The 27,868-nt window shown below is 63.2% G+C and overlaps 1 protein-coding gene across 2 annotated transcripts; it reads right to left on the minus strand.

The window, feature by feature from the left end:
• Window positions 1–1,164: 1,164 nt before the first annotated feature.
• CPLX2 (complexin 2) lies at window positions 1,165–17,549 on the minus strand. Of its 2 annotated transcripts, XM_074883864.1 has the most exons (5): window positions 17,342–17,549; window positions 12,573–12,671; window positions 3,420–3,527; window positions 2,753–2,928; window positions 1,165–2,645 (listed from the first exon to the last, which is right to left on the minus strand). In XM_074883864.1, exons 3-5 carry the CDS (start codon window positions 3,448–3,450, stop codon window positions 2,448–2,450), a joined length of 405 nt encoding a protein of 134 aa, XP_074739965.1. In that variant the 5' UTR covers window positions 3,451–3,527; window positions 12,573–12,671; window positions 17,342–17,549; the 3' UTR covers window positions 1,165–2,447. The 2 variants fall into 2 exon arrangements, with proteins under 2 accessions (XP_074739965.1, XP_074739966.1); XM_074883865.1 differs by lacking the exons at window positions 12,573–12,671; window positions 17,342–17,549 and adding an exon at window positions 5,745–5,785.
• Between the last annotated feature and the right edge of the window lie 10,319 nt (window positions 17,550–27,868).

A 27,868-nucleotide genomic window follows, 5' to 3' on the forward strand; every position in this document is an offset into this window, starting at 1 on the left:
GGTGCCTGTGGCTGCTGTGGGGGTGCTGAGCTGCTCTCCCTTTCCCTGCCTCCTTCCCCTTGGCCACGGTGAGGTCCTTGCTGATGAGGGTTCTGTGTCAGGGGGCTGTCCCCCTTGTCACCCCCTGCCTGTCCCCACTGTCCCCGCCTGTTGTCCTGCGCTGTCACCCCACCAGGCGGCGCTGTGCCCCCACGCTAGGGACAGGGGACACGAGGGACACTGCATAGAGGATGGGGACAGCCGCGGGGTCCTGTCCTGCTCCCATCACCCTGCTCCTGCCTGGCAGCACCCCCCAGCATGGGTGCAGCAGGGCCGTGGCCCCAGCAGAAGACACTGCTTGCCCCACGCCACCGGCCCCGGGTGGGTTGGGGTGACGAGTAGTGCGTCCCCTGTCCCCACTCCCCAGGGAGAGCCGTGGGGTTGCATTCCCCCCCCCCCAACCTCGGCACGCTGGGTCGCAGGGTCACCGCAGAGGAGGTGCGGGCACACCCTGCCTGTGATGGAGACCTTGCCTGCAAGATCTCTATCATTTCCTACCCTAGTATTTTCTTCTGACAGAAGCTTTTCCAGGTGACTGCTCTGCTGACGCTGCCTGGGTAACAGCTGAGCTCTTTGCTGGTAAATGATGGCAAATCAGTCAAAGCCGAGGCTGGCTCCGGATGGAGGATCTCCAGGGCTGTGCCAAGCCTGGGCACTGCCCGGGGCCCTGCTTTGCTGGGGGACATGACGTGCCCCATTACCCACGGCCTGCCCGTAGCGTCGTGCCCCTGCTCTTGTGGGTCACAGCCTTGCCCCCACACCCCAAAACATACCTTGTACCCCAGGGGAATCCCCAGTCATTCTGTGAGGGGAGTCCCAGAGTTGGGGGGAATGGGCAGAAGCCCCTCTGCCATGTCTGTGGGACGGGGGCCCACCAGCACCCGTCTCTTTTACTGTGTCTCCAACCCCGTAGAGGGTGCCTGCAGGGTGGGCACAGGGCTGTGGGGAGGCAGCTGGACTGAGCAGAGCTCTGGGAGCTGTGTGTGGCCTCTCCCTTCTCCCTTACTTGGGACCTGTGGCCTCCTCTAGTGTGATGAGCTGCCAGGTCTCAGCCCTGAGGGGAATGGAGGGGTGAGGGAGCTGACACAGGGTCCCAGGGAAGCAACGGCTGAGAAGAGGCCAGAGCAATGTACAAATCCCTTTATTTTATTAGTTTGTCAAAGACTAGTTCGAGCAGGATGATCACAGCATGTCTGCGGGGCCCCCAGCTGACCGCTGCCTCCCCGGGGAGGGCCCTGGTGAGCAGCCGGGGGCTGTGGCGGAGGAAGCACGGGGAGGGGGAGCACGGTGCGGCAAGGGCTGGGCCGGGGTGAGGGCATACCCCTGTGTCCCCCCTTTGGGGTGCAAGCAGCAGCTCCTGGGACGTTCCCGGGGCGCTTGCCCAGGGATCCCTTCCCAGGCCCGGGGGGACCCGTGTGTCCAGCGTCGGGTGGGGGGCAGCCGGGCACTCCCAGCCCGGGACTGGCCCTGCAGCCCTCGGCCCCACACTGGCTTTATTGCAGGGGGCAGAGCGGGGGCCCCAGCAGCGCGGCGGGGGGCTCTCGGCTTAGCGCCGTGGGTGGCCCCGGGGACAGCGGGGACTCAGGGGTGGGGGGGGAGCGTGAGCAGCGGACACGAGGACGCATGGAGCGACGGGGCGCACCCTGGCACAGAGACACTAATGCGAGAACGGGGGCCAGCGGGGCCGAGACACGGACGAGGGAGCGGTGGGGACAGGGCAGGGGGGACGAGGCAGGGGGGTCCCTGCCCCACACGTGCCTTTGTACACGGTCGGCGGAGCGCGGCGCCTGCTCCTCCCGGTGCTGAAGTATTGCAGTCTAACTGATATGGCTTTAACTATGGGGCCAGAGATGCGGGGAGAGGGGGGTCCCCTCCAACCCCCCGATGCTGGGGCACACCAGGCAGCCCCGGGGGACCCCCGTGCCCGGGGACCGGGGATGGGGGGGGGGGGGAGCTGCGGGCAGGGCGCCTGGCTTTGTGCTTTGGGCTTGGCCCAGGGCTGGGAACGGGGCAGCGGGATGGCAGTGCTGGGGATGAGGGCAGGCGAGCAGAGGCCTGCCGGGGTTCCCTGGGAGGGCAGGAGGGGCAGGGCAGGGGGCACGGGCAGCCACCCCGGGGGGGCTGGTAGGGCCTGGGGTGCCCCCAGCCTGCCGCGAGGTTACATCAGTGCATTTGGTCCCGGTTCGCCCTGTCCGGCCAGGGCCGCTCCCCTTTGGCACAGCGTGGTGGGGGGGCCCTGCCTGGACGGGACGGGGCGGGTTTTTGGTCTGGTTGGGCGGGGGGGAAAGGGCAGGAGGGGGTGGGGAGGGTGTGTGGGGACCCTCCCCGGGGCCAAGGGAACTGATGGAGGGGTCGGAGGGGAGAGGGCGCCCGTGCCCCAGCACCCCATGGCAGGGTTGGCGGTGCTGTTACTTCTTGAACATATCCTGCAGCGGGCCGGGCAGGTACTTGAGGACGGTGTCCAGGATGCTCTCCTCCTCCTCCTCCTCCTCGTCCCCACAGCCTGCCGGGATCGCCTTCTTGGGACGTGTCAGGCTGCCCTCACACGGCTGCTCCAGTGCAGCTTTCTCCTCCGCCTCCTTCTCTTCCTTCTTCTTCAGCCCGTACTGTGAGGACACAGGCCCTCAGCAGGGCAGGCAGTGGGTGCTGCCCGCGCTGTGCCCCGTGCCCATCACCACCGCCTTGGGCCACCCTCCTCCTTGTCACAGCCCACCTTGTCACGGATCTGCTGCCGGACTTTCTCCCGCTCGGCTTCCATGCGGGCGTGCTTGGCTTTCCGCTCCTCTTCCTGCTGGCGCAGGGCCTCCTGCCTCTCCTCCTCCTTCTTCTGCGCATCAGGGTCCTTCTCCTCCTCACCCCCCAGCATCTTGCCCATGTCCTTGGTGGCCCCTGCGCAGCACAAGACCACCAGCCGGTCCCCAAGGGTGCTGCAGCCTGGTGCTGGCTGCTGAAGCCCCTGCAGAGCCAGGGAGGGCACGGAGCCCCCCGGCAAGGACAACCGGGGACATCCCCGGGGCCACCCGTGCCGGAACCAGCTGCAGATGGGCTCTGGTGGCTGCGGGGATAGGGAGTGCCGTGGGCTGGCTGCGCTGCCCTAGTTCAGCGTCAGCCGGGGGAGATGCTGGCAGCTCCTTCGACGCTGGCACCCAGGGGACCCGCTGGGGAATCCCACTTAGTGGCAAGAGAGCTGGGATTCCCCAGCCAGGCGCTGCGGGCGCTGGGAATGGGAACCCTGGAGGGCTCCGGCAGCAGCTCCCCACTGCCAGTGGCTCTCCCCATGGCTCTGTCCCCCCACCATGTCCCTCCAACCGTGCTCCCCAGGGTGTTGGGCCGGTGTCACTCCTGGAGGGGGGACCCTGAGGGAAACAGCACCCACTCACCGCCCAGCGCTTGCTTCATGACGAAGTCCATGGTGCCGATGTGTGCGTGTGGCTAGGCCAGTGCCCAGCGCTCATCCACTGCCGTCCGGGTTCACTGACCAGGGCCACCTGCGTGGGCAGAGAGGGACATGGTGGGGGACGCCGCGCCCAGGGTCCCCACCGCCCAGGCACGAGGGACAGGACTGTCCCTGGGGCTGCAGTTCACACCCTCTGTGTCTCCAGCCCCAAATGCCTTCCAGCGTGGGCAGAGGGAGCTTTTGGGGTCTGTAGGCAGCGGGTGGGCAGATCTGCCTGCTGGCAGTGCCTGTTCCCCTCGGCCCCCTCCCCACATCCCCGCTGGCATTTGGGGACGTGTGGAAGGTCCGAGGCAGGGACCCCAGAGCCGGTTTCCACCCCAGCACTGTCCTCAGTGGGGCAGGAAGAGCCTGGGAACCCCAGGGTGGGATGGGGACCCACCACGTCACACCCACCGCATTGCCCCTGCTTTTGGGGGGGGACACAGACCCTGGCTGGGGATCCCAGCACGGCGCAGTCAGACACGGGGTGCTGCGTGTGTGCGCGTGTGTCTATCGCAATGCGTGTGCTCTGCAGAGGGATGGCAAAGAGGCTGTTGGCAGGGTGTGACAGTGTTTGGGGGCTGTAGGGGTTGCGGCGCCTGTGACTCGGTGTGTGCGTGTGATCCCTGCGGGTGCTGGGGACGGGTGACGGCGTGCAGGGGCACTGTGGGTGCAGGACGGAGCGTGTGTGTGCGTGTGTGCACACGCTGTGTGTGCGTGTGAGCCGGACGCCCAGGCTGTGTTTGGCCAAGGGGTGTGTTTGCGGGTGGCCGCAGGCTGCGTTTGTATGGGGGGGGGGGGGGGATGTGTATGTATAAGTTTGTGGAGCTGCAAGCTGCGTGTGCCCACACAGTGTGAGGGTTTGCCGCCTGTTTGCAAGCTTTGAGTGTGCGCGCGTGTGAGTTTGGGGGTTTGCAAGCTCTGTGGGTGAGTGTGCAAGGGCTCACAAGGCCGGGGGTTGCCCGCGCAGAGGTGTGCAGGCTGTGTTTGTGTGCGCTGGGTGTGTCTGTGCTGCGGGTGTGTGTTTGCACACTGTGTGGGGCGGTTGCAGGCTGTGTTGGGGGGGGGGGGGCTGGGTGTGCAGGTCCGTGGGTTTGCAGGCTGTATGGGGGGGGGGTGTGCACACAAATTCGCAGACTGTGCCGCGCGTGTGTACGTGTGGGAGTGTTGCGGGCTGTTTGCATGCTCTGTGTGTGTGTGTGTGGGGGGGGGATTGCAGGCAGGGTGTGTGTGGGGTGTGTGTGAGTGTGTGCGTATGTGTGTGTGTGGGGGGGGGTGTGTGTGTGCCCGTGCCCCCCGTATGCCCTGGGGGGGGGAGGCTACAGGCTGTGCAGTTTGCAGTGTGTGTGTGTGTGTGTGTGTGTGTGCGCGCGCACGCCCTGTGGGTGCCGCAGCCTCGTGGGTCCCCCCACCCCAGCTCCCCGGGACCCCGCTGGGCTGCGGGGGGGCTCCATGAACCGGGACCCGGGGAAGTTTGTTGCTCCCAGCCCCGGGGCACCCCGCGAAACCGGGGGGGGGGGGCTCCTCTAGGAGGTACTGTGCTGAGCCCTGGGGCTACAGCGGGGGGTCGGGGGACACCGGAGACGTGGGAACACGGAGGGGTGCCGGGACACCGGGGCCGCAGGGAGGGTGCAGGGGACACCGGGGGGGGGTGGGACACGGGGGCACTGGAACACCGGGACCGCGTGGGGGGGGACACGCAGCGTGTCGGGGGGTGGTGGGGACACCCAGGGGTGATAGGACACGGGCGGTGCGGGGGGACACAGCAAACGGGGGGGGGGACACCGGCAGGCGCGGGGACACCGGGGCCACACGGGCTGCAGCGACGCAGAGACACGGGGGGGCGCCAGGAGGGCGGGGGACAGCGGGGACACGGGACGTAGGGGACACCCGGCATGCGGAGGACACCGGGACCGCAGGGGGAGGGTGCGGAGCCCGGGGGACGCACCGCGGGGGAGTTGGGGGGGGGCGCAGGCACACGGAGGATGCGGTGGGGGGGGGGGGACGCGGGACGGGGAACACACACCGGGGGCGCAGGGGACACCGGGGACGCGGAGGGGGGGGGGGCGCAGGGACATGGGGAGGGCGGCAGCCACGGCGGGGGGGGTGAGAGGGGGGGTCGCGGAGGGGACGCGGTACCGCGGGGACCCGCCGCTCCCCCCCCCCCCCTCCCGGTGGATGCGGCGCGGGGCCCCGCCCGCCGCCCGGGGCCGCCCGGTGCCGCAGCGGCGGCGCTGTCCCTTCAGCACCGGCGCGGCGCGGCACTCACCGGCTCCGCCGCCGCTCTCCGCTGCCGCCGCTCCGCCCTCCCGTCCCGCCCCGCCCCGCCGCGGCCCGGCCCCCGCCCGCCCCCGGCGACACGCGTGGGCCCGCCCGGAGCGACACCCCCCCCGCCCCGACACCGCGCAGCCCGGCACCCCCCCCCACGGTGGGGTGGGATGCGGGACACGACCCCCGGGGAAACGTCCCGGTGACCGGGGATGCGGACGGGGCCCCCCCAGAGCCCCCCCCGCTCCGTGCTCCTGCAGCGGAGGGATGGGGGGAGCGCGGCTTGCGCGGGGTTAATGATTCACCTCCGCGGTAATTAATGGGCGAAACGAGGCATTAAGCAGCCGGAGCCACCGGGGAGCAGCCCCCCCGCCCCCCCAGTCCCGCACCCCTCTGCTCCCTCACCCGGCACCCTGAGCTGCAGCACCCTGTCCCCCTCCGCAGCGGTGCAGGGCGGCTGCGGGAGTTTAATTAAAGTCCCTGATAAATCGTCTCGGCCCCCCCCCCGCCAACACCCGCCACTCCAAGGCCCCAGCTTTGGGTTTTTGGTGCTGCCCCCCCAGGGGGGTCCCGTGGTGGGTGGTGGGTGCTCAGGCAGGGGATGCTGGGAGGGGCTGCACGGTGGCGTCGAGGCCACGATGCCCACGGAGCTCGGGATCCCCTTCAGTGGGGGGTCCCCGGGAAGGAATTGGGGGGCACCACCCCACCCGGCTCCCCCTGTGCCTGCCCAAAGGGAAACGGGCTCCTGGAGCCCCTCCTGCTCCCCCTCCGGCTGCGGGACAGGGCTCCCCCATCCTTGTCCCAGTGCACAGAGAGGTGCTGGGGATGAGCATGCGCCCCACCGCCAGCCCTGCCACCCTGCAGAGGGGCAGCCGGCGCCTCCTAATTAATCCAGCCCTGGGTTATTAGAAACAAGATGAGCCCTTTGCAAATCAGATTAGTGGTGCTCTGAGCCACGCTTTGGGGATAGCTGGTGTGTAATGGTGAGGCTCTGGAGAAGCAGCCCTGCAGGGAATCTTACAGCTATGGCCCAGCAGAGTGCTGGAGAGAGTCTGGGTGTGGGGTCGTTTCAGGGACCCCCCCGGCTCTGCATGTGGGAGGCTGCGGGGAGCTGAGCCAGGCTGCAGCTGCCCCCACAAGCCTGGCGATGCGGGCTGCGGAGGTGCTGCCGGGGCTGCCGGACACCGCTGGGGCTGCTGTGGGGAGGACGGGGGCGATGCAGGATGTGGGGCAGCAGTGGGGAGCCATCCGGCAGTCGGGGTGGCCAAAGCCAGGATGCAAGTGCCAGCCCAGCACCTCCACAGACCCGTGTGTGTGCACCCACTGCTGGCTCCTGCCCTGACACACGGCCGCTGCCACGGACAGGTCTCAGCACAGGAACAACACATCACCCCCTCTCACCACTCCCCAAAATACCCCCCAGCGCACCCCATCGCCACCAGCCCTGAGCCCTCAGCCTCCTTCCACCACAGCATCGACCAACAACTCCTTTTTCCACCTCCATGGAAAAAATGCTCCCTGCCCTCGCACTCAGCCCCGCTCTGCCCGCTGGCAGCTGGTGGGATGGGTGTGCGGGTGGCAAGACAGGCCTGCGCTTGGCCCGTCCGTCCGTCCGTCCGTCCGTCTGTCCTGCGGCAGCCGTGCTCCGGGCGCTGACGTCAGCGCTCCCGGCAGCCGGGCGGTGGGCGGGCGGCACCGCTCCTATTGTATTAAAAATAATACAGTGGAGCACAAATTCATTACAGATAAGTGTGACAGCCAGGAGGAATTAACGAGCCCGTCTCTCAGCGCCTGACAAACGCCTCCTTTTGTTCCTGGGATGGGTCCTTGAGTCTTTCAATCTTTGGAGATGCCTCGGCTCATTAAGCACATCCTCCCCCAGTAGCTCCCAGCGTGCCCAGGGACTGCTCCCAGTATGAGCTGTGGACAAGCCAGCAGGGCCGTCTCTTGTGCCAGTGCCCAGCACTAAGCCAGGATTGCCCACCTTGGAGCTCAGTGGCCTGGAGTGCTGTCCCCAAGCGTGGGACCCCACGCGAGGTGGCTGGGGGGAGGTGGGCGAATCAGCCTCCGTCCCTGCTGCTGCGGGAAGCATGAGGCTCACGTGAGCTGTGGCCAACCGCCCTGGCGCTCCAGCCGCCGGTGCCAGCAGCACAACCGCAGCCGATGGGCTGGTGGGCGCCCAGCTTTGCCCTGCCAGCTGGGCTCCCGCAGGAAGGGCACCCAGGGGCTTGTCACCTGCCCTGGGCATCGCCTCCATCCTCCTGCCCTGCAGACACCCCTGCTCCCGGGATGGGGATGGGCCCAGGGGACCCCGCAGTCCCAGAGCCGAGCTGGCTCTGGCAGGTGTTTGGAGGATGTTCTCAGTGTTGGGAAGTTGCTTGCGCCCGGCACGGGCACTCCTTAGGCACAGCTGTCCCTGGCATCATCCTGGGCAGTGTCACCTGCTGGGTGGCTGCCTGGAGCTGCTGGGGAAGGCAGGAAGGGAAGGGATGGGGAGGGATGGGGGGGCAGCGCCGTGGCCAGATGGAGGAGGAAGCTCTCAGTCCTGCCAAGTCCTGCAAGTCACCTCCGTGCCGGCTTTCAGGGGCAGCGTGGCAGGGACGGAGCCGGTGTGGGTGCCAGGGCCCTGGCAGTGCCTCGCTCCGCTCCCCGCCAGAGCCTGGGGAAAGGACACGGGGCTGGCTGCCGCTGCCGCATCGCCCACAGCATCCACTGCCAGCAACACCCCAAGCGGCTCCTGCCCACCCTGCTGCCAGCATCGTCCCCGGGCCCCACAGCCACACGGGGACCCTGCAAGGTCACAGCCTCCGCGGGCCCTCACAAAGCTCCCGGGCAGAGGGAAGCGGGTGCCTGAGTACCTGCACCCATCCCTGCAGCACCGCCAGCCCGGCCTGCTGCCACCCATTAGCACAGGACAGTTATTTTACTTATTCCCCCCCCCCGCCCATCTCTGCAGAAAATAATTATTGGTCCTTCTCATGGCACCAAGGGATTAAAAGTGGTTAACTCCATTTCCAAAGGCTTTGTTATGTTGGTTTCCCTCGGCTGCTGCACAAGGCGATTTCCACAGTGCCACTTAGGCAGCTTTTATCAGGTTGTCTTCTGGAGGTAATTGGGTTTTTCAGGAGCCTGTTTAAAATTCGTAACCCAGCCTCTTAAACAAAACAAAAACAGCAGCGGAGAGAAGGGGAAGAGGCAGCACAAAACATGCAGCAGCTGCAGCTTCTGAAGAGCAGCCCTGGCCCCTTGGGGCTGGCACCCGGCGGGGACAGGGATGGGGACAGGCACCAGCGTGCTGTAGCGTCAGGCTGGAGCCAGACCCTCCAGCGCAGCGGCTGAGTACAGACTGCAGGGACAGCCCCTGCCACCCCTGCTGTCCCTCCCGCCGGTGACGCCGCGCGGGGTGAGGGGGACCCAGGGTCACTCCATTATGCCACTGTGCTGAGAGCGAGCGTGTGGTGCTCAGAGCTGCCCACGTTCAGCCCCTGGTGATGCCGGGGCCACCGCTCTGTCCCTGCAGCAAGTCACAGCCTGCTCCAGCACACATGGGTGCCCCCCCCCAGCACTCCCCCGTTATCGCTCCCATGCCAGGCACAGGGTGTGAACGTGGGTCGTCTCACTGCGGGGCTGGCGTGGGAGCGTGCCACAAGCCCTGGGGCTGGCGGGGAGGGAGGTGGACTTGTGTCACAGCTTGACCAGGGCTCTGCCGCGATGCTCTGCCCAACCGTGGGAGCAGCACCACGGCGGTGGAAGGCTGGGGGTGGCAGGATCCCCTGAGCTCACCAGTGAGGGACAGAGAAAACAGGCCAAAGCCACGGTCACAGGGCGACTTCTACTGGCCCCATGTCTCAGGGTCTCCCTGGCTCTGGGCTTTGCTGGCTGGACGGGGGAGGCTCCTGCCTGCTGCCCTCCCCATGCCCTGCTCCGCACAGGCACAGCAAAGCACCCCTGCAGCCAGAGGGGCTCCGGGCTGCTGCTGCGGCTTTTCCTGCTCTCCTACATCACTATCACGGGTCCTTCTGCATCAATACCACGGCCACGTCGGCATCAGTATTGAAGACCCATCTGCATCTCTACCACGGCCCTGTCGGCATTGCTCCTGCAGACCCATCTGCCCCCTCCTGCCAGGCTCCTGCCGGGGGGCAGGGGGGGTGCGCTGGGCACCCCCAGTCCGTCCCATCCCAGCTCCGTGCCGTGGGGTGCAGCATGGGCTGGGGAGTGGGTGGCAGGGAGCTGCTGCAGCAGGTGGTCGGTGGGGACGGATCACGGCACTTTGTGCAATGAGGGACGTGTGTCCCCCGGGGGGGCCATTTGCAGGAACTGGTTGTGAACTGATGCCTGCAGGGCCCCAGCACTCATCTGCTGGTCCAGGGCATGGCAGCCAGTGTGCGAGGTGGGGTGGCTGCGGCTGAAGGAGGGATGGGGCGAGGAGGGGGCTGAGTTCACGGCTTCCAGCTGTTCCCAGCATGGCAGTGTCCCAGGAGGATGCCAGAGAGGGTGGGGTGCTCCCAGTGCTGCTCAGCCCTCCAGAGCTCCCCCAAAAGACCATCTACGCCTACATCTGTGTGAGGAACAGTGATGGAGGGGCTGAATCTGCCAGCAAGAGTGCCCAAAGGGACAGGGACCCAGCTCCAGGCTCCAGCTAAGAAGCACCCAGCGTGGCTGGGATATCAGCTGCTGTGCAACCGACCGCCTTGGTGTTGCCACCACTGCTCTGTGCCCTGCAACGGGGAGCTCTGCTCACCCAGCCCCACTCTCAGGGCCACCTGGAGCCCTGAGGTATCCACGTCCCATGAGCGCCGGGGGACGCCGGGATGGACCCCGCCGGTCGAGTGCTGCAGTGGTGATTCCTCGTCCCCGCAGCTCCCGGCGTGCGTCCGGTGCCTCTGTGCCATGCATTATTAAACAGAGGCACTGCAGCCCCTCGCTGTTTATCCTGGCGTGGCTGTGCGGGGAGCGGGCTGTGGGAGCCGCGGCAGCTCGCTGCAGTCTCAGCCGGAAGATTTAGGCTCACTGCAGGTCTGGCCGATTCCCCAAACAGGTTTATGACCTCTGGGGTTACTCAACCAGCCGCTTGCCACCTCCCCACCCCACGCAGGAGGGATCCCCCTTCCCTGTAAAAAAGCCACTGTGCATTCAGCCTCAGTGCTATCACCTACTCCGCTTTCTCCTGCCCACACAGCAGGTACTTATAGCATTTACATCCCAATTGCTGTATATAAAGGCACACTTGCGCTAAGTCCACCCCATCAATATTTATGGCAGGCATGCACACCCGCACAGCTCTGCAGGGGCCGGTGCAGAGCGGAGCTGGGCGCAGCACACCAGGCACTGCTTGGGGAGCAGACAAGAGCCCCCACACTGCCTCCCCATCCCTCCCTGCCGCCCCAGCCATCGCTTTTGGGGAAGCAGCCAGCCTGGGCACATCCTGATTTCCTTCCCCAGGTCCCTGGCAGGGACATGCAGGGCCTGTGCAGGTGCTGATGGCGGAGGTGGTTGGGACTGTGCGGGGAGCAGATGTCTGAGAGTCCCCTCCTAGCTTCATGTTGGGATGGGATCTGGGCACCTGCTCCCTGCAGAGAGCTGCGGGGGGGTTATACCCACCCTCATTGCACCAGCTGGGGAAAGGCACGAAGGACAAGGGCAAGATTAGCTCAAGACTGGGCATCCAGACCACAGCAGAGCAGCAGCAGCCCCTGCCTGTCCCCCCCTCCAGCCAAAGTGCCCTCAAAGATGAGACCCTGGGCACTGCTCCCCTGGGGTTCAGCCTTGTGCTGAGAGGTATTGGTTTTCAAAGATCCTGCAAGCTCTTTGGGGCTCCTGAGATGAGGGCAGAGACCCTGGGGTTCTTTACCCCCTCCCCTGCACTGCCGAGGCTGGAGAGTGGGAGGGAGAGAGCAGTGGGGATGCCGTCACGGCTGGTCCTACTCTATTCAAACTCCCAGCCTGGCTCTGGGAGAGCATCTGCCTTCCTGGGGGAGAAGGGCCCATCGCACCCCATGAGAGGGGACGTTCGGGAGCTGAGATGCCCCGTGCCCTGGGCAACAGAGCTGGGTGAGAGCCACAATGCCGGGGACACCCTGTCCTCTGACAGCAGCAGATGGCTGCATGGTGGGGGGCTCCGTGGCAGCGTGGGGGGGACATCTGGGTGTCTGGGCTCCAGCCAAGCTGTGGCTTGGTGGGAGCGGGATGAGCCTGCACTGCCCTGGCTCGGGTTGCTGGGAGGGGTGAGACCCCCGCACTGGGGGGCAGCTGGGATGGGTGGGGGTCTCACTGTCCACCCCGGCTGAGACCTCCCCCAGCTTGCCTGCGCCTGGGGTTTCCGCTGCGGCGTGACGCCGGGCGGGCACGGCGCCGATCCAAGAGCTGCTGGGGCTCTGGCCAGAAAATTCATTCTTGGCTGCTTTCAGTGGGGTTTGGCTCGTACCTTTCCCATCTGGGGGCTTTCAAAGGCAAAAAAAAAAAAAAAAAAGAAAGAAAAAAACCCCCTGGCCCTGCACCAGCTTTACAGTCACTGTCACCTGCCATGTTCCTCAGGCAGGATTGTGCCCAGCATCCGCCCCAGAGCCCGAGCTGTTCCCCACTCCCATGGCCTCAGCCTGGTCCTGAGCTGGTCCAGATGCCTCTTGCCCTGCACTGGGGTCTCACCAGGGTGCCCATGATAGATCCCCCATCCTGGGGTGCCCAACTGGCTCCGCTGAGGCAGCCCTGGGCGGTACCTCTACACCCCCCCATCCATCCCATGGCTGCGCTGTGCCTCCTGTACCGCGGGGAACGAGATGGGCCCCCCAGAAGCGGCGGCGTGCAGAGCTGGGGCAGCGCTGCCTACCTTGGTGTGTGCAGCGCTGGGCGTCTGCAGGCTTCGGCACCTAATGCAGGGGGACGAGTTGCTCGCGGAGGCGGCTGGGCATCGCAGGGAGAGCAGGGCCTGCGGGACACACCAACAGCGAGAGGATCAGCTCCACGGTGGGGCCTCAGGACCGGATAGGGTAGACATAGCAGCATCACTTGATGGGTGACGGATGGAGCACACCACTGCCTGCTGACCTCTTTCCCCACCTGGGGGGCCCAGGGTGGGTCTGCACACCCCCCCACATCCTGAACTTCAAGGGTGGGAGCAACCTGCTGCCAAGAGTCACCAAGGGTGGGAGCCCAGCAGGGTGTGCAGAAGGTGACAGGCTGCAGGAGGTGGCAGCCCGTCGGGGTCTTTGGTCCTCTCCTGGATCAGGAACACCACCTCCGCTGCTGGCAGAGGGCTCCTGCCTGTCTCTGCAGACACCCGGCAGTTTGGATGCCTTCATTAAATATTTAGAGGGCTCTCAACTCTTTGAGGGTTTTAAAATTTCACATTAACTCTGCCTTCCTCAGCTTGTAAATGATGAATTTCTTCTTTGGAGAACATAATGGCAAGTTAAAACAAGCCGCCAAACAAAAGCCCTTGCTCAGACTTTGCAATCTGAGAATGTCTGGCCCCACTCTGGGCTCCCCTCTTCTGCTGGACCTCAGGAAGCTTCTGCCTGGGGATCTTGTCCCTTCCCTGAATGTCCTTTAAATCCCCCTGTGATGCTCGGGGAGATGCAGGGGGTGCTCCTAGGGGACGCTCGCCTGGGGAGGGGCTGTGCAGAGACCCAGGTACCAGGGTGTTGGGTGCCACGCCGGCAGTTTCTGGGGTGGTCTGTCCCTTGTTGTGCAGTCGGTGCCACCACGATGGGTGCCACGAGTGTGATTTGTGCGCTGCTACTCGAGGAGCAGGTTCCTGGGGAAGTTACAAATTCACCCTGACTTCGAGCAAAGGCTTTTCCTCCACCCTGGGGAAGGAGGAGGGAGGTTTTGGCAAATTGGAGATAAATACATGACCCAGGGGAGCTGGGGGAAACACAGGCAAACAGCGATGCTGGAGAAGCAGGGGCTGGGATGGCTGGAGCCTGCATTTTTAAAAGCATTAAAGAGCTGGGATGCTTCATCCCAGCCTCGGGGGCAGGAGACACTGCCAGCCCCCAGGCGCAGCACTGGGTTTGGGGAGGGTAAAGGCTCACCCCGGGGACCCCGAGCTCTGGGGGCTGCCGGGAAGGGGCAAAGGGTCCCCAGTGGGACCCCCAAGGAGATCCTGGAATGGTGACTGATTCCCTGGGAAATGCAGCGCTAAAAGCTCAGCCTGGAAAGGGCTCAGCAGCAGCATGAAGGTGACCTTTACTGGGGACAACTGCTGCCTCCTCTGGGATGTGGGAAGGTTTGGGAGTGGGGTAAGATGGGCTGCAGAGTGCTGCAGGGACACGTGCCTGGGGGTGGCTGGTTTCAGGGCAGCTCAGTGCCAAGGAGATGAGCTGGGCTGGGACAGGATCTGTCCCCTGCTTTGCCGGCCATAGCCTGGGGTGCAAATCAGCCGTTCTTTGCTGAAACCCCAGAGGGTGGGAAGAGCAGGGTCCGAGAGGCACCTGAGAGGGTGCAGAGGGTCCCGGGGGGTGCTGCTCTGATCCCTGCAGGGTGTTTTTTTAATGGGCCAGACCAAAATGCGTTCTTTCCTGCCTTGCAATGGGCAGAGCCTGCCAGTACCACGAAGATGCATCTCACCTGGACAGCTGCACTAGCTCTGTCTGTCTGCCTGTCCAGGCAACCAGATACCAACCACAGCCAAAAGCGGAGATAGGGAAGAGCAGAGCAGGGTGACAGTGCCAGAACACCCCCAGCTTTGAGGACTGTGGCGCTCCCAGGTGCTGGCAGGGATGCTTTTCTCCAGCTGAGGTCTGGACACAAGACACAGGATCCAGGGAAAACTTAATACTTGAGATAAGACCATTAGCAATTCCACAGCTCTGGCTCTTGGCACCCTGCTTTTATAGCTGAGCCTGTCCAAATGTCTGTGGAGGAGGGTGGGCTCGGGAAGGGCAGCAGTGGGGTGCATGGGCTGGGAAACTCTGGGCCACATCTCAAAGCACTTCTGCCTAAGGGAGATGCTCTTGTGACCTGCCTTGGCGCTGGCATCAGCTTCATGTCCGGGCACTGGGGTGAGGAGGAAGGCTCAGAGCCATGATGCTAGGGAAAAATATCTGCAAACTGGACTGAGTGCCGGCAGTGCACCATCCTGGCTCTCACACAGGGATTCAAAGGCTTGGGGTGCCACACTGCACCGGGCAGCCCCCAGAGGCATTTCCCAGTCGGGGCTCTGTACCTGAGCCAACCTGCCCTGCCTTCAAAAAGCAGACCCTCAGTCTCAAAAATCTCAATGCCTCTTGCAGAATCCATCTTGCCACAGGCTGTGGAAGGTCTGGGTTGCACCATCACAGGGGCCTGGGATTTGGCTGAGATGAGCGATGTTTCTGAACCTCTGGTGAGTGTTAGAGCAGGAGCTGGTGGCACCAGCTAGGGAGGGATGGACCGGCTGGCCTGGTTGCTTACAGGAGGAGCAGGCACCTGTGGCGCAGAACGGCACAGAGAAGGTGACAGTGGCTGCTGGCGAGGCACCAGGAGACCTAGAGAGATACCAGAGCCTGGAGGCACAGCCCGGAGAGCCCACAGCTGGATGAGGCAGTCTGGGTCTCCGCAGCCAGGAAGGCTCTGTGGAGCCGGGAGAGGCAGAGGGGAAAGCTCCTGGGACAAGTGAGCAGAGAATGCTCACGCGAGAGCAGCCCGCAGGAGCGCAGCTTGTTTACTCTGGCTGAGCAGGCCTGATTGCTCTCTATAAATACACCCGGCGAGTAAACACTGGGGAGGGAGAAGGATCATTTAAACTCGAGGATGATGCTGGCATAAGAACAAATGGGGAGGCCTGGCCAGGAACACATGGAGGCTGCGGGCAAGGGCAGAGATCCTCCGGCCGCCAGGAAGGTCCTGCTCTGGGCAGGGGGGTCCCGCCCTGGTTGTTCAGGCAGCGCGTGATGCCCGAGGGCTTGGTCTCGGTGCTGGTGGGAAGCAGCAGCCCGGGCTGCAGTGACCATGCCCCCCTACCAGACCAGACCTCTTGAGCTCTGGGCCATGGGGGCACGTTGGTGCCCAGTGGTGGGAACGGAGCTGTGCCATGCTGCCAACGATCACCGTCTCTTCCATGGAGGGTTTCTCCACAGTACCAGACCTCTGCTAGGACCTCTCAAGCTGCAGTGTTTAAACCGTGCTGGGCAACTCACTGTGGCTCCCCTCGGCTCCCAACACAGCTCCCAACAAGCAGCACTGGGCCTGGTGGGCTGCGCCTGGCAGCAGCCTCTGCAGAAACCCGGGGAAGAGCCAAGGTGCGAACCGCAATCATCCTCCAGGGCTGCCAGGTGTTAATAGCTCTGTCTGGTTGGGGTCATTTCAATACTGATGATGTTATCACGTGATGCAATCGAAGAAACAAACACCCAGCCCATAGCCAAGGGAGACTATCAGACATTTTTCTGTGCTGGTTTGTCTCAGCTGAGCCGTCTCCGGTTTCCCCAGGACAGTGAGGGTTTGACACCCGGGGGCTGAGCTCCCTCTTTCCCCTGGCCATGCTGGAGCCTGTCCTGGCAACCCTTGGGGTCCTGCGGCCTCAGGGGCACGAGAGCAGGCTTGGTAGGGAGGACATCTCTCTGCACCCTGAGCCCGGCCCATCCTTCCTCATCCTCTATTTGCCAAACCCAGCACCTCAGCTTGATTCAAATCGCTCCGGCTCCTTCACCAACCTCGGCCACTGCCCACAGAGCCTGGCTGGTTGTGCGGAGAAGCCCTGAGCCATCAGCCCTGTCCTGAGCAAAGGTGCCAGCACTGCTTCGCTGCTCTGACTCACCGCACTGCCTGCCTCGGGCAGCAGCTGCCCGGTCACGCTCGTGCCATGCGGGTGGCAGTGCCACCGCGTGCTGCCAGGCCTGGATCACGGCAGCCACCTGCCCTGTGTGCTGCAGCCACGGCGCTGGGGACACGGCAGGGAGAGGGGCTGGAGCGTGGGGTATAGGAGGGACCTCGTAGGGACGGTGCAGTGAGGAGAGGGGTTGGAGCCCGGGGGACTGTGCAGCTGGGATGCTCCACGAGTGGCCGGACGTAGCCGCGGAGAGCTGGATGGAGGAAGGAGCCGGTGATGGGGAGGCGTGGGAAGAGCCCGGTGGGTACCAGGAGCTCCCCACAGCAAAAGGCTGCGCGGAGCCTCCCCGGGTGCAGGCAGGGGGTGGTGGTGGGGAGTAGATTGCCTCCTCTCCCTGCCCACGGCCCCGCTCTGCAGAGCCCCCCCGCAGGGGACGGCCAGGCACGGAGGGGCTGGAGGGGGGGATGCAAAGCACAGTCCGAGGGTGACAGCCCTTCTCCTGCCATCCCCTCCACATCGGCGTGTCCCCCCCACACCCCAGCCCTGCGGAGGGGCACTCCGGGGGCGCGCCGCTCAGCCCTGCATCTTCCACCCGCAGCCCGCATCTCGCCCCGCATCCTTCCCCGCATCCTTCCCCGCATCCTTCCCCGCATCCTTCCCCGCATGCCGCATCCCGCATCCCCGCGGCCGCCGCCCCGTTACATAAGCCGGCGGCCCCGGGAGGCTCGGCGGGCCGGTCCCCGTGCCCGTGCCCGGCCCCCCCCCCGGGCTCTGCGGCACGGCGGGCCCGCCCCCGGCCCCGGCCCGGCACCCGGCCCCGGACCCGCACCCGGCCCCGCACCCACCTGGCTGGGCTCAGCGCGGCTCCGGTGCGCCCCGACCGCCCCCGGCGCAGGGAAGGAGCCGCCGCCGGAAGGGAGGCGGGAACCGTAGCGGTACGGGGGGGGCCCCCGGTGCTGACTCCCCCTCCGCCGCACGGCCTCCCGGGCGGGGCCGGCTCCGTGCCCGCCTCCGGCCCGCCCCGCGCCCCCGGCGGCAGCCCCCAGCCCCGGCCTCCCGGCCCCGCAGTCGGCGATCCCCTCCGGTACCCGGCGATTGTGGCCCCGCTGCCCGGCCGGTCCCCTCGGTTCCCGGTAATTGCTCCTCCAGCCACCCCCGCCGATACCCGGCTATGCGCCCCCCAGCACCCAGCAATTGCCCCCAGTAGGCAGGCATCCCTCCCAGTACCTGGCTACACCCCTGAGCCCCAGCACTTGCACCTCCAGTGCCCGTAACAGCCACCTCCCAGTACCTGGCCATGCCTCCCAGTACCCCTCATTTCTTGGCCAGCTCCATCTCCCCAGTACCCAGCAATTCCCCCCAGTACTTGTCCATCCCACCCACCAGTCCCCCTCACCCAGCAACTCCCTCCCATATTCATATTCCCCCCAGGGCCCAGCACTTCTGTCCCCCAGGGTCAGTGATTCCCCTCCCATGGCACTACCAGCCCCCCAGAGATGAGGAGGCGTCTCTAGACAGGGCATCTCCGGGTGTCTCAGGGTGCTCCCCAAATCAGAGACCCCCATTGCACCTGACACAGCCCCTGCCTGGGGTCTATTGTGAGGTGTGATGGGGGGGGGTGATGAAGAGCTGAGGGCCCATTGGGGTCCGCGGGGCTCACAGAGAAGCTGAGGGGAGCGGAGTGAGCGGAGGGGCTGCAGCCGGGGGCTGCGCCGGGGATGTGGGCAGGCTGCCCGTGTGCTGCTGTGTGGGGCAGGGAACGGCAGAAGGAGGGAGTGGGGCAAAGACCAAGAACTTGCCCCCAGTAGTTTTAAGAAGCCAAAACTTTGGTGTTCAGCGCCCAGCCCTTGGTGCAGAGCGTGGCCACGAGGACTCCTGAGCCCCCCACAGGCCCCTCTCCGCAGGCTGCTGCCTGCACTTCCCTGGCAGGCAGGCAAAGCACTCCTTCCCCTGGGCTTTGCTTTGGGTTTGTGGGTGTGCAGAACAGCTCCCACCGAGCCCTGGGGTTGCTCTGGGGTCGGTGCTGTCTGGGGTTGGCTCCTCGCTTTGCAACTTGTCTCTGCAATTGATCCATGGGGATCTCTGATCGCCCTCTGAAAAAAGGAGTCCTGCCTCTCCGTCCTGAAAAAGGGGTGCGGGATGGCTGTGCCTTAGTGCCTGAGGAGGGCTCAGCAGCGGGGCCCTGGGGGAGTTTGCTGCTCATGTTTCTCACCCTGGGGAGTCCCTCCTCCACCAGGCATCATGGCAGGTGGGATGCGGGTCAGGCGGGAGCCACCTCCAGGTCAGCCCTCCCTGCTCCCTGCCGTGCTGCTCGTCACATCACACAGCAGCTCACTGCACCACTCCTTCTTGCAGGGCTGCTGCGGGATGGAGAGGCTGATGAATAAATCAATCCCCCTCAGTGCTGAGGCAGCAAAACTTGGATGCGAGCAGAGCAGCAGCACTGGGGCTGGCGGCCTGATGGCCGGGGTGGCACCGCTTGTGAATTCCCCCCATGCAGCCGCTGCAGAGCTGCCCGCAGCCAAGTGGGCAGCTCCAATTGCCTTCTCGCCATGTTTTATTTATCAAAGCGCTCAATATGCAGGCTTGCTTCTGCTGTCCCACATTCTTCCTGGATTCTCCTGCCTGGAAATGGGAGCAGCAGTTTGGAGAGGGGCTGCAGGGTGCTGCCAGCTCCTCCTGGGCTCAGGGGGCATCAGCCCCTTCGCCTCCCTGCAGTGGGCTCCTGCGAGCTGTTGGCATCACCCTGCCACATGGCTGTCACTCAGCTGCCACTGTGCCGAGGAGACAGGGTCCCTCGCTGCGAGTGAAAGGACAGCGCTGTGCGACTGACCTTTCCCGAGCTCAGGGAGCACTTTTAAGGAGCAGCCAGGCTCTCACTGCTCCTTCCGTGCTTTGCCAAGAATAGCGGTGTCCTGGGCTGACGCCAGACACTGGAGGAGGCTGCTGTGATGCCTTGGTGCCCAGCAGAGGCTGGTTTTGACCTGGCCCTGGCCGAACCGTGGCCATTCCCACCATTACTGGCCCCACTCGCTCTCCTCCATCGCGTCCAGCTGCCTGTGCCGGAGGAGAGGGAGCTGCAGGGTGCTTTTCTGCTGCCTTGCTGCTAATAAATAAGCCCCAGTAATGAGTTGGGCTCTGGCGGATGGGCAGGTAGTGGCAATAATCCCCCAATTAAGTGGACGAGGCAGACAGTTAAGTGCAGAAAAACCACAAATAAATAATAAGGAGAATCATTTAGGAGCAGGGAGGAGCTGGTGGCTGGGTCCCTCAGCCTTTCCCCCGGCAGCAGGCAGGGCCAGGAGCACTCTGGGAAGTGTAGTTCTGTCTTCCCTGCCAGCATCCTCTTCTGGAGGGACGGCAATCTCTCATTTTCAACCCATTCCTCCCGTTGCGCCAAGGCTGGTTGTCCTGTGGAGCACCAGGGCAGCCAGCCCTGGGAAAAGGGAGCGGGCCAGGAGTGTGGCTCTGATATCACTGGCTGAGCAGGGAGCCCTGCCTGCCACCCCTGGGTCCCTGGGGCTGTCTCCATGCCACCAGAGTGGGAACCGAGGGAATGGAGAGGCTCTGGTCGTGGGATGCCTGCCTTTGCCTGCTCACCCCTGACATGCACGAGTGAGCATGCCCGCTCTCCTGAATCCTACGGAGGGAAATACTGGCTTGGAGAGCCCAGTGGAGGATGCACCACAGGGGATGCACCTGTGCAGGAGATGTGCTGGATGGTGGCGTGGCACAGGCTTCCTCCCGGAGCCCCGGATGGATGTACAAACCACAGTGAGAGCAAGAGCAAATGCCTCCCCCAGCACTTTCGATCACAGCCGTGGGTTGCGCGTGCCTTGCTGCCGAACTCGCAGGGATGATCAATAGTTGTTTTTCTCCTGAGCCTTCACCCTGCTAGTGGGAGCCACTGGCCCTGTTACTTCCCTGGAGTGACCAGGAGGAGCTGGCCATAGCAGGTTGAAGTGGGACCCGCTTCTTTGCACTTGCAGAATTATAATCCCCAAGAGCCACGGTGTGTACCACAGCCTGGAGCTTTGCAACTGGGCACTGGGGAGCTGGCGGCTCTGCCGAGGCTGCAGGGACAGCCGACACCAGTCTCTGGCTGGGGATGCTGGTGCTGGGGTAGCTGCGATTAGTCGTAAGCAAACTCTTAGGAGCAAAGGTCCCCGGGCTTGTGGCGTTCAGGAAATTTGCTCCCTGTGGTGACAGGTTTCACACTTCGTGGCAACTGGCAGTGGCTGCGTTGGTGTGTGCAATGCAGGAGGAGATACTCAGCTCCACGGCTCTGCCTGTGCCACCGCAGGTGCCTGGGGGGATGTACCCGCTGTGCACAGGTGGCAGAGGGAAGCCCGTGGTGCCAGGGACCAGGCTGCAGTGCCATGGGACACGGTCCCATCCTGCCTGGTGACAGTGCTGCTGACGGTGCCACTGTGGGGATTTTTCCCATGCTGGCAGCACAGGGGTGGACTCAAGACAGGCATTATAATCCCCACAGGAAGTATAAGAAAAGAAGCTATTTAAGTATTACCTCCTCCGCCTGGCGAGCCTGCAGCCAGGCCCTTATCAGGAGAGGGAAGGCAGATAAATCAGCTGTTCCTGTTAGGCAGATGAGCTTATAACACTCACGTGGCACCAAACCTTGCGGAAAAAGGTGCCGGTTCCTGGTGAGAAGGTGATGGAGGGGATGCTGGGGGCAGCCAGGATGGAGCCTGCCCACGGTCCTGCTGGTGGCCAAACATGGGGCAGTGAGTGACCGGCTTCGCCTCAGCTGCCAGGACCCCTGCCAAGAATTTCTCAGGGGCAGCAGCAATTCCCTGGGATTTTCATTTCTGCTCTTGGGCAGGCAGTACCTGGGAGCTGAACTCCTTTGGGGGAGGAGGGGGATAAAAAAGAGCGAAGGGAAATCAAAGAAATTGGAGCTTTGATGCCTTTCTCTTTGAACCCAGGGGCTTGCAGAGCCGGGCAGTGATGGGCGAGTGGCTCTGGTGTGATGATGGGGCGCTGCTGCGGGATGGAGTATGGACCGGGGTCCCTTCATCCCATTTGTGTTTAGGAAAGCCAGGCCAGGCCCCCATGTGCCCGCTGTCCTGTTTTGGAGGGCAGGCGCTGCCCTTTATGTCAGACTGCAGATCAATGTGTTTTTGAAGGCAAACGAGAGTTTTTGCCCTGAAATGGTGTGGGCACCTGCTCTGAATGCTAAGCAGCTCCTTGGAAGGCAGTTTCAAAGCACAAAGGGCAGCAGGACGCGGGAGCAGAGCGTTCAGCCCCCTCCTACGACCCCCGGGGACTGCACCATCCCTTCCCAAAAGTCACAACAGAGAATTAAACATGCAGGAAAAAAATCCCCAAGGTGTCTGGCTCGTGGTCCTGGGGGTCTGGGTGGTGGCATCCCCCTTGGGAGGTCATTGCCTGTTTTGTGGTGGCCATGGTGGCATCTACTGCTCGGGGCGCAGCGCTGCCAGACCCACTCCTGGAGGATCATTTGGGGGGGGGCTGCAGCAGTGGCTTTATTTTGCAGGCAGCTGCTGCCGGTGGGACCTGCTGTGCTGGCAGGACATCAAGCAGAGAAGTGCAGGGGACCCGTCCCAGGGGTGTCACCAGCTCTAGTCCCCCCAGCCCTGTTGCTGGCTGAGCCTGTACAGAGCAGAGCATCCTTGGGGGCCAACACTGCAGAAGTTTGGGGGCGGCTGGTGCAGAGCCGTAAGGCTGCTCTGCACCAGCCACCTCCAAAATCCTGCAGCATCAGCCCCAGCCTGAATCCCCACATGGGGGTGGCACAGAAGCATCTCGCATGCCCCCAAGCTGCCACCCCATGCCCAGGGGGCTCGTGGGGCAGGGGGTCAGGACCCGCACAGAGTCAGCACCGAAGTGCTCCCTCCATAGATTCTCCTGCCTGCCTCTGTCCAGGTGATTTTCACCTCCTTTCATCTGGAAAACCACCAGCAAAAATCATATAACAACTTCCCTGGCAGCAGGAGAGGTGAAGATGCACTTGCACATTCACAGCAGGTGATTCTCTGTGCTGCTCATCGGAGGAGGATTACTCTGGCTCGGGATGCAGAGCAGCGCTCGAGCACCCCTGTCCCCCTGACCCGCACACAGCTGGGCACAGGGATGTGCAGTGAGGACAGAAGTTACCCACCCTCGGTTGTTGCTTGTCCTCCATCCCGCCTTGTTCCTGGCCTGCGAGAGGTGATGGGCAATGCAAAAATAGCCCAGTGTCATCCTTGAACAGCGAACATCCCAGTTGAGGGGAAAGAGGTCAGGGCAGTGCATCTGCAGGGATCCCCCCGTACCATGCCCAACCGGAGACGCCTGGGAGCATCCGGCGATGGAAGGGCCTCTGGCCAGGGATGAGACCATCATCACGGTGACACGGATGCCAATGAGGGCTCCTCAGGAGTTGCTGTAATCTTATTCCAGGAGCAAATCTCATTCCCAGCAGCTGAGGACATGTTAGGTCTTAATAAAAATGGTAATTCCCATCAGATTGAATTGGAAACAGGGAGAAGGGTTGTTGCTTCCCCTCACAAGCCCTCGCTGGTGCCCATGGGGAGCGTGGCAGTGTTGGAGCTGGCAGAGGGCTGTGCTGGAGGATGGGGCTCTGGCTGGAAAGCAGGACCATGGGGAGCTGCGGCAAAGCCCCACAGCTCCTCACATCCTCCAGGATCCAGCCTCAGCTCCTCTCCTGCCCATTCCCTGCCCTGACACTTGCCCGAGCCACCCAGCCCCGAAAGCCAGCACTGTTTGCAGTTTCCTAGGAGAGAAATCATGTTAAAAAAATTAATTACACACCTGAAAACAAAATCTGACTGCTCAAGTGCACATCAGGGATAAATGGTGTGCTCCAAATTAGACAATTTATAGCTTGAGTAAGTAATGAAGAAACCCAGCCAGGCGTGAAAGCGGAAGGGGAGTAACCTTGGAGGGGTGCAGGGCTTCCCCTCCCCAGCCCTCCTCATCCCCCAGCTCCTCCATCCCTCTGAGCATCATTACCGCTTGCTGAGGAACCCCAATTTGCTCAGCACAGCTGGCTGGGGTGGCTTCTTGCAGCCCCAACCTGGGGAGTTTAGCAGGGATTTTGGGTGAGTTTGAGGCCTTGTAGAGCTCGGAGATGGGGAATAGCCCTGGAGAACGGGACAGTTGGGACAGGTAATGGAGCAGAGGGATGTGCTGCGCGTCCCAGGGCGAGAGGGGCTGCGTAAGTCCTGTCACCTTGTGGCAACCCAGCAAGCCGGGGTGTCCAGCATGGGTGAGCCCCACTGCTCCCCGGCCCCCCCGGCATCCCCCAGCCCATGCTGGCCTCTGCAGTCCTCTGCCGTGCGGTGCGTGGGAGGGCTGGCAGCACGCTGCTGAGGAACGGGCAGATCTCCAGGCTTGCCGGCAAGAAGAAAATAATTTCTTTGCCTTATTTTTCCCTTTACGGTGTCCCAGCCCGGTCTACAAGTGCAGGGATTTAAAGGGGCTGTGCCCCAGTGCCATCACCCCGGGTGAGTTGATGTAGCTGGATCCATGCGGTGGAGCTGAGCTCTCCCTTATGCATGGGCTGGTGGCTGTGGGTGCTTCCTGGCTTGCCTGTGGAGAGGGACCAGCTACAGGGACTATCGCTGCCTCAGGCACCCCCCTGGGCAGAGCTGGAGTGCGGGCAGCACCTGCGAGAGGTGAGGAAATGCCCTGTCCCCCTTGCATTGCCCGCAGGGGACCCGCCACTCTGGGACCCCCGACTTGCAGGGAGCTCGGAGCACAGCATCACCCCAGAGAGCCATACGGACTGACCCCCCTTCACCTACACCCCTCCCCAGCTCCCCATGTGCTGTCCACCAGCTCCAGCAAGGGGACGGATCCCCTCAAGCTTCCCGGGCTGCCGACGTGATGGTGCACGGGGCTGGGACCAGCCTCTCTTCTCCCCTCTCTGCTCGACTCCCACCTCTGCTCAGAGCCGCCTCGGAAACCAGCCAGCTAATGATGCGAGATGCGGAGCAGATGGGGGACCTGACGCTATACTCCCCAGCAGCGGATTAAGCATGCAAATGGATGTATAGCGACGCAGTGCCTCTTGGCCTGTATCCTTTCCACCCCCACCACGCGTATGGCATTTCAATTCGCAGCCCCCAGGCCCCCTGCTCGCAGCACCCCCGGCCTGGCCTGGAGCCACACATGGAGGTCAAGGACGGACAGACGGACGCAGGGCTGGGGATGGTCCATGCAGCCCTGCCTGCGTGCAGGATGGCACCCGGTTTGAAAAAGCTCCTTGAATCATAAATTCCCCCCCATGTCCCTGCAAGACAGCAACAGTCGTGTGGATGAACTGCATTTACTGCATCGTTTCCTCTGCCCCCTTCTTGTGCTACTTTTGCAGCACCGGTGGATGCTGCTGCCCCATGGCCTGTTTTATGGGAGAGGTGCTGTGCAGAGAGGTGGGACCAGGGCTGGGACAGGGACCTAGGTGCCACAGCCGCCTGGCTGTGCTGGCCTTGGGGACGCGGGCGAGCGCCGCAGCAGGGATGCCTGAGGCTGCTGGCAGAGCCACTCGTGTCCTGGGGAATGCCAAGGGGCAGCAGTTCAGCTCCTGCAACACCTGTGACCACTTCTCGGCCTCAGAAAGGCTGGGAAACGTGATCTGCCCCAGTCCTACCCCACCTCCCAAATCTGCAGGGAGGGCCAGGGCTTCTCTGAACTGCCTGACGCCACTGCATGCCCTGGGGGGACTGGGGCAGCCCTGGGGGGACCAGTTCAGTGGGAATGGGAGCAGAAAGTCCCCCTCCCAAAAAACACCAAGTGTCCCCTTCACAAGGCAGGGTGAAACTGCCTCCACCTGCAGCATTGCTCCTTCAGACCATCTCTGCCACCACAGCACAGCACGGTGCAACGCCGTTATCTCCAATGCCTGGGAGCAGGGAACAGATTAATATTCATCACAAGGGAGCGGAGCATATGGAATATGAATAATGCTAATTGTGTCTGTATAGATTTAGCGTAAGAAGCTTCCATGCATTAAGGAGGGAGGGAATTAGTCCTTCTCCGAACCGTTTCAGACTCATTTGTGGCGAAGAAGCGCCTGCCTGCCTGCGGGTTTCGAGACGGGGGTGAGGATAAAACTTGTGTCCCATGCCTGAGTGCGGGAGAGGCACGGGGATGCGGGGCGGCTGCGCGGGTGGGCGCAAGCACCCTCTGCCTCTCAAAAAACTGAGTGATGGTGTAAACTCGGTCACTGCAGATGCCAAGGAGGAAAAGGCGCTGCCTGTAGATATATAAGCCCTGCTGCCATGGGCTGCTCTGACCAGAGACCCCTGCAGGCTGCCTGCACTGGAGGCAGCTCTGGGCCTGCCCTGCCTGGGCTGGTTCTCCATGTGCATGGCCCCGCTGGGCTCTTGGTCCCTAGGCCAAGATGCTGTAGTGCAGTGCTGGAAGATGCATCATGCTCCCACCCTGGGTGCATTTCCCTGACCCTAGGTGCAGGCAGCTGCTGTGGGTGGCAGGGAAGGACCTGGCAGGAGGCAGTGCCCTGTGTGCAGGGGGGCTGGAGTGGTTAACGAGGCGCTGAGGGCGAGAAAACTCCTTGCCTTAAACATTCATCCTATTTGCCTTCTGGGGAGAAGAGCTGGTGCCTCATTTTAATTGAATCAGCTCATGGTTTTAATAAGGTGAAGAGGAGAAGGCTCATTTGCTCAGCTGGGTGGTAGAGGCAGGCAGGGAGAGCAGGCTGGGCGCTGCACAGCTGGGGCTTCGGCAGAGCCCCGAGGGGCACAGGCGAGTGTGTCCCCTCCTTGTGTGGCATGGGCTGACACGGGGCAGTGTCACCTTGGTCGTGGGGGACCCTGTAGGTGCAGCAGGACGAGGGCCCCCTCCCCTCAGGGCACAGTGCTGAGCCTCCCCCATGCCCCAGCGCTGCAGCAGGGGGTTGGGGTGGGACACCCCTCTTCTGCTGCGCTCCTCAGAGATGGCCCCGTGGCCACAGGGAGCTCAGAAGGGACTGGGGTCATCCCTCTCCTGGGGATTAGAGCTGGCCAGGGAGGAGGTTTTGCAGCTCCAGGAGAGGATGGAAAACACCCGGGGTCTGGCTACTCCCTGAGATGCCCCCTGGCACCCCTGCAGCTGCAGGGTGAGGAGCGCTCCACGCCCTTCCCTGGGCTCTCCAGGGCCAGCAGCCATAATTGTCTCAGGCTTGACCACTGGCCTCATTCTCCCCTCCCATCCCTGAGAACGTGGGATTCCTCTTCCTGCACTTTGATCTCTCCAATTTTTAGCTCATTCTGGCTGCCTTATAGGCACTAATCCCTCTGCAGGCATCGGGGAGAATCCACCTACACTCCATGCAGCAATCACTTAAGTCTTATTGTGTAAACAAAATCTCAGACACGAAATCCGTAATCCTTAATGGTTGAAGCCTCCAATACCTGTTCCCCCGTGTCCTGGAAGGGAGGAAAGGTCACTGCCATGTTTGCTCCCACCCTCAACCTGAGCCCAGATTAAACATCCGTGCATGCTTTTAACTGTGGGTTTTTCCTTTCTTCCCTGTGGTCCACGCCAGTGAGCCGCCCCCGGCCACCTCCCTGCTCCATTGCATTTGTTCAGCTTAGGGGATCAAACTGGGTGATATTTGGAGTTGGGATGTTTAAAATGCAAATCTCCCCTTGATAGATAAGTGGAATTTGCTCCCTGTTATGAAGGGAACCTCTGGGGAAAGCCGAGTGCTGTGGCCGACCATCTCTGAATGCAAAATCCAGCCGGGGGAGGGAATTACTGCCTCCCCCCCAGCGCAGCACATCTAGGCAAACACTCGTGCCATAACCATCCTCACCACCATGAAGGTGTCTGAATCTCCCCCAAACACAGTGGAGAGGTAAGAGCTGCAGAGCCAGCAGGGAAACCTGCGGTATTTCTGGGTTACAGCCAGGGGGGGAGAAATCTCAGTGGCCGCTGGTGTAATCCCAGAATTGATGTTTTCTTTCTCTGCACCCGGGGTGCTGCTGATGTATCATTGTCTCTCCCTCCCAGCTCGGAAATTAAAGCTTTCGCCACTTTTCTCACTGCAGAGGAACAAATGTGTGTCTGAGAGAGAGATTTACACTTTCCTTTCCCTTTTGGAAATGGAGCGTGATTTTCCAGCTACTGCAGATGCTGGGCCTGTCCTGACGCATTGAGATGGGCTGCCGGGGCAGGAGGGAGAAAGAGTCCCCCACCTGCCCCCTCTCCCTGCCTGCCCACAGCAAACCGGGTGGGTTTACACCCCAAAGGGTTTGGCTGAGATAAGGCTGTGGTCTTGTGTTGCCCCCTCTCCACTCCCATACGTGCCCGCCCTTGTGTCCCCCCCTTGCACAACCCTGCCTGGGGGTGCAGGCTCCAGGCTGGGCTGATTCACCTCCTGGCGT

Source organism: Strix uralensis, chromosome 14 (assembly GCF_047716275.1).
Source record: "Strix uralensis isolate ZFMK-TIS-50842 chromosome 14, bStrUra1, whole genome shotgun sequence".
NCBI lineage: Eukaryota > Metazoa > Chordata > Aves > Strigiformes > Strigidae > Strix > Strix uralensis.

Coding starts and splice junctions, on each gene's coding strand:
- CPLX2 (XM_074883864.1), bottom strand. CDS start 3,450: ATGGACTTCGTCATGAAGCAAGCGCTGGGCG. Junction 2,929..3,419: donor CATGAAGCAAGCGCTGGGCG/GTGAGTGGGTGC, acceptor TGTGCTGCGCAG/GGGCCACCAAGGACATGGGC. Junction 2,646..2,752: donor GGCAGCAGATCCGTGACAAG/GTGGGCTGTGAC, acceptor GTGTCCTCACAG/TACGGGCTGAAGAAGAAGGA.